This window comes from Vanacampus margaritifer, chromosome 1 (assembly GCF_051991255.1).
Source record: "Vanacampus margaritifer isolate UIUO_Vmar chromosome 1, RoL_Vmar_1.0, whole genome shotgun sequence".
Taxonomy (NCBI): domain Eukaryota; kingdom Metazoa; phylum Chordata; class Actinopteri; order Syngnathiformes; family Syngnathidae; genus Vanacampus; species Vanacampus margaritifer.
The window spans coordinates 4,350,047-4,360,070 of record NC_135432.1 but is presented as its reverse complement, the minus strand read 5'-3'; the positions used below and the strand labels follow the sequence as shown (position 1 = coordinate 4,360,070).

Here is a 10,024-nt window from a genome sequence, read left to right as displayed (position 1 = left end):
CACTCTGGATATAGAAACAACACTCTCTTTGGTTCATCTTCTAACTACTGCTCCAAAAAAAATCTTGCGTGATTTTGAATGCTCTCCTGCTTTAATTTTTATTTTTTTTTATAATTGAAGACAATGTGCAGTTTTTTTCCTCCTGATAGGTGACCTTTCGATGTTCAAGGGCAAAGGTAGACATGAGTGGGGAAAAACAACAACATAATTTTGTGTATGTTTATTGAAATGCATATAGACACTCTTGATCGAATCCTTCGCATTCTGCTGAACAAAACAACAATTCAACAACAAATTGGAACTGATTACTTGACAATCTCCAGTCAAATTGCTAACCAAACACACATGGCTATCATCTATCAAAGTTTTAAGGCAAAAAATATATATAAATAAAATACACACAGATGCAGTCAAAATATGTGATATTGATATAATTTTGACCTCTTATTTGTTTGTCTAAGCATCCGACATTGGGAAAGAAACATCTACATCAGAAAAATGCCTACTTGGACATCATTTTTAGGACTATATTAGTAACACTGAATAAAATATAGTATGTATTATACATTGTTAAGACTGTTCAGCTCATATTACAGGTGGCCCTTTGCAGAAAAAAAGTGTTATTGCATCCCTAGAAGTACTAATGGTGTCTTTAAAAAAAAGGATTTTGAACACAACACAGAAGACAGCGTAGGTCCGTGGATGACACGTACTGACAGCGGTAAAGATTTTTGTACAAGCCACTCCAAAGATCAGCAATGGTGAACAAAGAGAAAAAGACCAAGTAGCAATTTGCCAAAGGATGCTAAAATCATGTGCTACCTTGAACAACATGAAGAATAAAAACAGCTGTAACATCACCAAAAAAAAAAAATCATATACAGAATATATAGTATGTGAGATTGAATATAATATGTTCCCCAAAAAAGATTTGCTTTAGACACACTTTTCACAGAAATCCTAAATTCTACAATAATGTCCATCACATGTTTAAGTATTTTCACAATTTAGCTGAGGCAGGATTTTAAAAATGTTGCAGGTTTTGCGAAACATACAAAATACAATTCAACATTTTTCAAAAGGTGTCCTTTAGTTGGCCCGTTTTGTTGCTGGTTTCACACAAATGTGCACTGAATCTTTAATATAGTCACCTATGTTGTTTCTAATTTCATGTTTTATTCACAAGTTGAACACGACACACATAACAAAAAAAAAAAAAAAGTAGTGTATCACACACAGTACAAAGATGGTGGAGTGTGGCACAGTTTTTTTTTTTCTTCGTCAATGAACAAAACAGACAGAACGATGGCATTGTCTGCCAGTGAGTGTCATCACAAACTTGTCTCCCGGTCCAAGCTCTTGCCGTGCCTCCGACGCTTGTGGCGCTTCTCAACTTTCTTGGGTAAACTAAACAGGTGGGGAGCGGGATGGGGGGGATGCGGAAGGATAACATATTGAAATACCAGAAAACAATATTTTTTTTTGTAAATACAAAAGGAGGCTGAGGAAAGGAGCAAATGCATTGATGACTATATCACTGGATAATTGAGCGGCGCTATCGCCGCATCGCAAGATATCGTGCAAACATGCCCCCTAGTGGCTGTGAGGAGCATAGGTGTGACAATGGAGGAATCGGATTGGATAGCTAGATAGATGATAGTCAGAACAGTGGATGGACGGATAGCTAGCTAGCTACATAGATATAGAAAGAGATGATAAACTAAATGGTCAGATCATTAGGAGCGTCATAACCAGTGGTAGGAATAACGGCGTTAGGTAACTCAGTTTTTTTTTTTTTCCATAAACGGACGAATCTAACTAATTATTCTCCCCATATTTGAAACGCTGTTATCGTTATTGTATGAGAAATGTGTTGCGCTACAATTTATTTATTAGATTCAAGGCTCGAAGTAAGCTTAAGTTCGAAGTAAGTTAGATGCACTGTTGTTGTCGGACCTCGTCACAATAAAAGCGTCTTGAAAGCTGAAACGTATAGTGACTTTTATTTTGGAGGTGCCGCAGGAAACGTGTCACGGCGTGACGGACGGGTCGTCCTTCTTCCTTCTGGACCTTAAGGCTTAGCATATTTTTGCAATTTAGCAAAGAGTCCACGTCCTCGCCTGGAACTGGTTTGACATCTTTGACAAGAGTGACATGAATCAAAAATAACAGTCGAGATTTGCCCAAAAACGGCCGCCATGAGGAGCCATTTGTTGACAATCATGATCCACCAAGAGAAATCATGAAGGGACTGGCTAGGACTGTCTACAAACTACCTATAGATGAGCCACAAATCACCATCTAGCCAGCATTTATTTGATTTCTATTATTATTCTGATTGCTGTAGTAACTGGCAGCGGTAGAACAAACATTACCACTCTAAATTTACTGAGTTATTATTATTATTATTATTATTATATGATGTGTCATATTATGGATTGAGTCATAAATTCTCACAAAAATAAATGAAAACACCCTATATAGCCTGGACGTAATTTTAATTCCTTGTATAAAAATATAATAATAATAATAATAATAATATATTTAAAAAAAATCCAAATTGTTTGATATCAAACTTTTTTTAAGTAGTGAAAATTGTTACTTTGCCTGGTAATGAATTACTTTTATTATGAAGTGATTCAATTACTAACTCAGTTACTTTTTTAAGCAAGTAATGAGCAACTACAACTAATTACTTTTTTAAAGTAACGTACCCAACACTGGTCATAACACATTGACACCAATGCTATTCGTTAGCCAATTAAATGCATTTTTGCATCATGTGTTAGCGTTCTGCTAATGGACTTTCTTAGGAAGTTATATGGCTGTTTTGAAGAGAACCAATAAACAGCGAGAAGCTTGTTTTTTGAACAACTGCTGCACGTCGTGACGTGAGTTGAGTTCACTGCGACCATACAACACTCGTATTGCAAAAACTGAAAAAAGAAAAGTCGGTTGAGCGACAACTTGTATCTCAAAAACCCGTCGTACGGCTAACGGGTAAAATGGAGCGCCTACTGTATTCTTCCAAGCACGCAAAGGGCAAACATGCACGGCCAGCACAAAAGCATGCGTGCCCAGGCCAAGTGTGTCCTCTTTCAAACCCCCCCAAAAAAAACATTCATTGGAGATGACTGGGTCAAAACTTGCTAACCCTAAACAAGCAAGAGGACAAGACTCACCTTTGGCTTCTCAGCTTCTGAGAGGTTAGGAAGGGGAGCTTGATGGGTGGAATGAGGCAGAGGGAGGCAATGCAGGAGATTCTATGTTAGTCTACTGGCTGGACAACCATTAGGACAGGGCTTCTCATAAGTCATGTTCACGCACACGTTTGATTTAAAATACAATGAAAAAAAGCTCCACAGTCATAGAAAGTTCATTTAACTAAATGTAATCATGTGGAACAGTTTAACTCTTTGACTGCCAAAAACGTTAAATAACGTTTCGTAAAATCCTATGGAGGAGTGCCAAAGACGTTAAAAAACGTTTTTTTCAAAACAGGTGAAATTAACCATTTTCTATTGTTGATTACTCAAAAACGGAATAAGGTAGAAACAAACTTTTTTTTCTGATAAAAGATGAGAGTCCAATCTTGTTTTGGCAGTATGTGTGTTTCCATAGTCCAAACACATAATTTTCTATGGACCTTGAAAGATCAGTCAAAATGCTTAAAATCGGCTGGCACCCACGGCATCCCTTTTCTGAAAACGTCTGGCAGTCAAAGAGTTATAGTGACTAGAGTAAAAGGGGGTGCTGGGGGAGGCACCTATGTGTGTTGTGAAGTGAGGAGCAAAAATCATATTTCAGTATAAGTTAACGAACAAAAACGAAACCAGCTGACGAAGACAAAAGCGTTCAAAAAATCTTTTTCAGTGGCCGAAAACAGTACGGACACGAACCACTTGAACCTAAACATACCATCCCCACACAACAATGAGAAAATTAGATTTTAAATAATAAACGTGAGATTCACCCAAAAACAATATTCTCTCTTTTGTTGCTGTTGTTTTCGAGGGCATACCTTTTAGCAGCTGGATCCTTTTCTACGGGGTTCACACTCTTCCAAACGTTCCCAAAGGAACCTTTCGACATCTCGTCAGTGATGTTCACTGTAGCTGGGTCGCCCCTTCAAGTACATGAAAAAAAAAAAATTGGATTTGAAATAATAAAGATACCCATAGAGGAGGGAGCTTCAGTGTTACAAAATGACTTCTAAACTTACTTGTAGTGCGCCTCAAGTGGAACCTGCACAATGCCTTCTTCTTCGACAATAATACTGTGTTCCTCCTGAGGAGAGACAGAACATAAAGGAATCGCTGTCCTCTTCACGATACAGATGGAATCGGACTTTCAACTACAAATGACTTCACATTGTCCTTTATCAGCTTTATGTATTGCCGCACCTCTTGTGCAGCATCTTCGAGCTTCTTTTTCTTCCACTCCGGCATCAAGTCATCCAACCAGCTCAGTTCTCTCTTCGTGAAGATGAAGTCCAAAAGCTTACGGATGAAGACGAGTGCCAAGACCTTGTACAACATAAATACACAAAACACACTGGATGTAATATTCAATAGCCACCAAAGGTTCAATGACGCTCTTAGGATATATGAGTTATGTATTTATTTATTTATTTTTACCATCATTGGGAAAACTATGGCGGCCCTGGAGGTCTTGATGACCCACAGCAGCACCAAACAGCTGAGCTGGATGATGGTGAAGAGGTGCACCTTCCTCAGTGGAACGTGGCGAAGGTAAATGAAGTCAGGCTGATGTTTGGCCGGCATCCCAAACAATCTGAGACGGTCAAAGAACTGTAAACAGAGAGGTCGGGTACAGAAAGTCACATTTTCTCAAAAACATCATGTATCCATTTCTATCTATCTATCTATCTATCTATCTATCTATCTATCTATCTATCTATCTATCTATCTATCTATCATCCATCCATCCATCCATCCATCCATCGACCCTAAAACCCACCCGCCCACTCGCCGACCCATCCATCCATCTATTCACCATCCATCCATCCATCCATCCATCCACCGACCCATCCATCCATCCATCCATCCATCAACCATCCAACCCAACCAACCAACCAACCGTCGACCCATTCATCCATCGTCCCTCCAACCCACCCGCCGACCCATCCATCCATCCATTCACCATCCATCTATCCATCCATCAACCCTGCAACCCACCCGCCGACCCGTCCATCTATCATCCATCGACCCTCCAACCCACCCGTTCATCCACCATCCATCCATCCATCCATCCACCGACCCTCCAACCAGCCGACCCATCCATCCATCCATCCATTCACCATCCATCTATCCATCCATCCATCCATCGACTCTGCAACCCACCCGCCGACCCGTCCATCCATTATCCATCAACCCTCCAACCAACCCGCCCACCCGTCCATCCATCCATCCACCGACCCTCCAACCAGCTGACCCATCCCTCCATCCATTCACCATCCATTCACCATCCATCTATCCATCCATCCATCCATCCATCGACCCTGCAACCCACCCGCCGACCCGTCCATCCATCATCCATCGACCCTCCAAACCACCCGCCCACCCGTCCATCCACCATCCATCCACCGACCCTCCAACCAGCCGACCCATCCATCCATCCATTCACCATCCATCCATCCATCCATCCATCCAGCCGACCCATCCATCCATCCATTCACCATCCATCTATCCATCCATCGACTCTGCAACCCACCCGCCGACCCGTCCATCCATTATCCATCAACCCTACAAAGCACCCACCCACCCGTCCATCCACCATCCATCCACCGACCCTCCAACCAGCTGACCCATTCATCCATCCATTCACCATCCATCTATCCATCCATCCATCCATCCATCCATCCATCGACTCTGCAACCCACCCGCCGACCCATCCATCCATCATCCATCGACCCTCCAACCCACCCGCCCACCCGTCCATCCACCATCCATCCACCGACCCTCCAACCAGCCGACCCATCCATCCATCCATTCACCCATCCATTTAAAGAAAAAGTATATTCAATATTATTGTACATCAGCCGCTGTAATATTATGCACACTTTAACATCAACACTGTGCTTAAACATAGGAGAAAAAAATAATGTTATTAGGTAATGATTTGGCTAATTTGGACTGCAAAAAAAAAGTGAAAGAAAAAGGTGGACTTAAACATTTAAAAAAAAAAAACTCTTAAAGGTCAAATGCAAAGTTATTGAACTTAAAAGTTAAATAAGACTGAACTGTACTTATGTCATGATTCTTTCACATGCCACTAGAGGGAGCCCACATGCCACACTTTGAGATGATATTTTGGCTGTAAAAAAAACCCCAACAACAAACGAACATAACAAAAACATGTCTGAAAGACTCTCACAGCTCACCTGGATGCCTCTAAGTGAAGACGCCCCCATGTAGAGAAACACTCCATACAGCACAGGCATCGGGATGAACTAGAATTCAAACCCAGACAAGGAATTTGGGAGCTCTTCATATCTACACAGCATGTATTTATGTGTCTATTTGACTGACCTTCAACACAGAGGTCATAAAAACAGAGCAGCCCATTAGGGTGAAGATCATGAGGCCAGTAAAGCGCTGCTCGTGGATGCCCAGGAACTTGGGCTGCTCTCCCGGTGCAGAGCATTCGGACTCCAGCTTCAAGCTGTTCACGTGAGAGATGGAAAGCACGGTGGCGGCCACGAACCACGGCAAGCCCATCACAGAGCACACGCCCAGCATCACCCCGACCACGAACAAGTCCAGGTGGTAGCCGCAGCCTTTCTGAAAGACCGCAAACGACACCAGCACATTTTAACTGCAAGTTCAAGAACCTCTTCTGAAGTCATGTGGATCGGCGTACCTTCAGTTTGTGTTCCTTCCTGTTGATAATAACAGCTGTGATCTGTTGGTCCATGAAGATGAGGATTGTGCACAGCAGAGCAGGGATGAAGGTGATGATGGTGGTCCACCAGGGGTTGGGGCCCACTGGGTTTATAATCCAGCTGCGATCATCTCTGGTTGGCTAAAAACAGCACAGACAGAAAGAGGTTATTATTATTATTATTATTATTTCTTTAAAAAATCTTTAAGAGGTTTTTTTTTCACGGGATAGGCAAATTCTCTCATACATACTAAAAAAAAGTACAATTTACGCTGAATATTTTACTCTCTTCCAAGTGTAAATTTTACTTTCTATATAGTGGGTCCAAATAGACTCTGTTTAGAGTAAAATTTACTCCACAAAATTTACTGTGCAGGTTTGTCGTCCGTGTGGGAATAAACTCTATCTGGGTTTGGACGATTTTTCAACACCAAAGGACTTAAAAAATTGTTGATACCAAAAAGACAGGAGGCAAAAAGTTATGAAAATGGGGCCATTTTGCATTCTTGCTTTCAGCCATTGTTTTGACTAATTCATAAAAACTGATTGGGAGGATTGGATAAGACTCACTTTAAACTTATTGGGCACTTGTAGCTTTGGTGAAGGAATGCCCAGCGCGTAGTCAACCAGAACCATGGTGAGGATGGTGATGAAGACTGCAAAATCACTGATGATGGCCCGCACCTGAAGGCAAACATGGACAAGACGCTCTTTTAGATCAAACGGCATCGACTTGGATGTAACTACACCCCCCAGTAGCTACGCTAGTAATGACCTTGGTCGGAAAGTAGCGCCTCGTCTTGAACTCTTTGAGAAAGGCAGACATGAAGACGGTAGAGAAGAAGAGGACCACACACCAGAATAGGACATCAGGTATGTAAGGGCCGTGGGGACCGCAGGCGGTGCCGATGAAATCCCCGTGCAGATCTTCGCACTCCTACTGGCGCCAGAAGACACGATCAGGATGATAGTGGGATGATGACCGAGACTATAAATTTTTTTAGTTTGCCATTTAAATGATCTTTTTAACCCCTTTTATTTTTTTTTCTTAGTTACCAGTTACTTTATTGTCTTTTAGTTTGGCATTAGTTTTATTTAAGCCTTGAACAGTTTTTATTTAGTTGTCGTTTAGTTTTTATCTTCAGTGGGTTTTTTTTTCTTCCTTGTATTTTGGATGTTTTAATTGCTAAGCACCTTTAGTTGCATTTTAACTCTTTGACTGCCAAAAACGTTAAATAACGTTTAGTAAAATCCTATGGAGGGGTGCCAAAGACGTTAAAATACGTTTTTTCCCAAAACAGAGGTGAAACTAACCATTTTCTATTGTTGATTACTGAAAAACGGAATAAGGTAGAAACAAACTTTTTTTTCTGATGAAAGATGAGAGTCCAATCTTCATCTATCATTTGGTAGTATGTGTGTTTCCATAGTCCAAACACATCATTTTCTGTGGACCTTGAAAGATCAGTCAAAATGCTTAAATCGGCTGGCACCCACGGCATCCCTTTTCTGAAAACGTCTGGCAGTCAAAGAGTTAATGTATGAAAGGTTCTATTTAAATAATAATTATTATCTTATGTATTAATTGACTGTAGTTTAGAAGTCTAGGTTTAAATGCACTATGAGTTAATTTGGCTGAAATGGGCCAAGTGTAAAAAGACATCTCAGCATTTTTATGTCACTTTTGCTAATGACCTTGCTTATGAAAAAACACAGGCAGAACTATTGGCCGGATATAATTGGATTGTGCTGATAAACCCGGCCAGTGAGTTTAAAGATTTTTTTACCTTAACTTCCAACATGGTCCAGTTGACCTCTGAGGCTGTGATGTTCTTCTCCTCCCAGAACAGCCGAGTCTCATTGCTGGGATTTCTGGGCTCCACACAAGTGCATCTATGGAATACAATGTAGACCATCTAGTTACTGTACCTGTAGATAATTCTGAATTAGTAGGCTTCATATTTAGAAGGAAAAAAATATTAATTAATCATTAACTTCTTTAGGACATTGGGGAAAACGGAAGCTATGTTTGTTTTTTGTTTTTTTATCTTTGGTCTCAGCTCATTCAACGTCATTACTTTTAAAGCTACTGAAGGCAGAACATTTTATTTTGAATTGCTACTGCCAACTGTTGACAGAAATTAAACTTGACATACACTATGCGCACATGACGCCACAGACACAGGGCGGGAAATTCGAACCCGAATCCAGTCTGAAAACTATTGGCCTTGGCTTGCAGGAATACCCATTGTAAACAGCTTTATAAGGCACTTACGAATACTGTGTTAATTTCTGAAGGTTGTTGTTTTTATTGATGGGGTAGTGCACGCCCAGGTGGATGAGCTTCTCCAGGGCCTCGTAGATGAATATGATGCAGATCAGGGCAGCAAAAGCTTCCTCTGTGAACCGTGTGATGTAACAAACAAGCGAGCTGGCGTCTGTGGCCACAAGCAGGAGACAGAAGAAGGACGTCCAAAGTCCTATACAGGCCCTCAAGGAGAGGTAGGAAAGGCCATAATCCCTGCAAGAGGATATGAAATTCTTCAGAAATGACATGTCTTTGCAAAACGATTCAACTGCGAGAACTGTAAAATCAAAGTTAAGGACACACTTGCAGAACTTGAAGAGGATCTTTTCAAACACAAGGACTGGACCGGTGCTGCCAAGGATTGTAAGTGGCTGTCCAGCAAAAAGTGAGTAGGCAATTCCAGTCATAGAAGCCCCAAACAAGGACTCGATAGCACTCTGAAAACATACGAGCGATCATTATGGGTCAAATACTAGATTATCATCGGAAGTAATACTTAGATAATATCCAAATGCTTGAAGGGGAAGTCAACCCTCCAAAAATGATTGACAATAACATGTTCTATGCAGCTCCACTAATGCAGTATTCTGGTTAATATTGCGTTCGTGGAATATGAGTTAGGCAGCAAAATACAGCAGTTTTTATCAATATTAGAAGGCAGCCATTTTGGCACTTGCTGTCAAGTGAAAATGACATCACAGTTGCTCAGGTCTCTGGTAACAACCAATCACAGCTCAGCTTCAGAAAACAGGTGAGCTGTGATTGGTCGTTGCCTGAGCCTGACCAACTGTGACATCATTTTCAGTCGACAGC

General features: G+C 41.1%; 1 protein-coding gene across 3 annotated transcripts in view; it reads right to left on the bottom strand.

Annotated features, from left to right (window-relative positions):
• Positions 1 to 205: 205 nt before the first annotated feature.
• LOC144053384 (sodium-driven chloride bicarbonate exchanger-like) overlaps positions 206 to 10,024 on the bottom strand; it is a 31,729-nt gene continuing 21,910 nt past the window's right edge. For all 3 annotated transcript variants that reach the window (XM_077567800.1, XM_077567783.1, XM_077567791.1), the window contains 13 exons: positions 9,515 to 9,648; positions 9,179 to 9,424; positions 8,691 to 8,796; positions 7,679 to 7,840; positions 7,474 to 7,587; positions 6,883 to 7,044; positions 6,552 to 6,803; positions 6,404 to 6,472; positions 4,638 to 4,811; positions 4,404 to 4,526; positions 4,223 to 4,287; positions 4,022 to 4,126; positions 206 to 1,407 (listed from right to left, as the gene is read on the bottom strand). In XM_077567800.1, the coding sequence (XP_077423926.1) occupies positions 1,332 to 1,407; positions 4,022 to 4,126; positions 4,223 to 4,287; positions 4,404 to 4,526; positions 4,638 to 4,811; positions 6,404 to 6,472; positions 6,552 to 6,803; positions 6,883 to 7,044; positions 7,474 to 7,587; positions 7,679 to 7,840; positions 8,691 to 8,796; positions 9,179 to 9,424; positions 9,515 to 9,648 (1,788 nt within the window). In that variant the 3' untranslated portion in view covers positions 206 to 1,331. The remainder of the gene's footprint in view (positions 1,408 to 4,021; positions 4,127 to 4,222; positions 4,288 to 4,403; positions 4,527 to 4,637; positions 4,812 to 6,403; positions 6,473 to 6,551; positions 6,804 to 6,882; positions 7,045 to 7,473; positions 7,588 to 7,678; positions 7,841 to 8,690; positions 8,797 to 9,178; positions 9,425 to 9,514; positions 9,649 to 10,024) is intronic.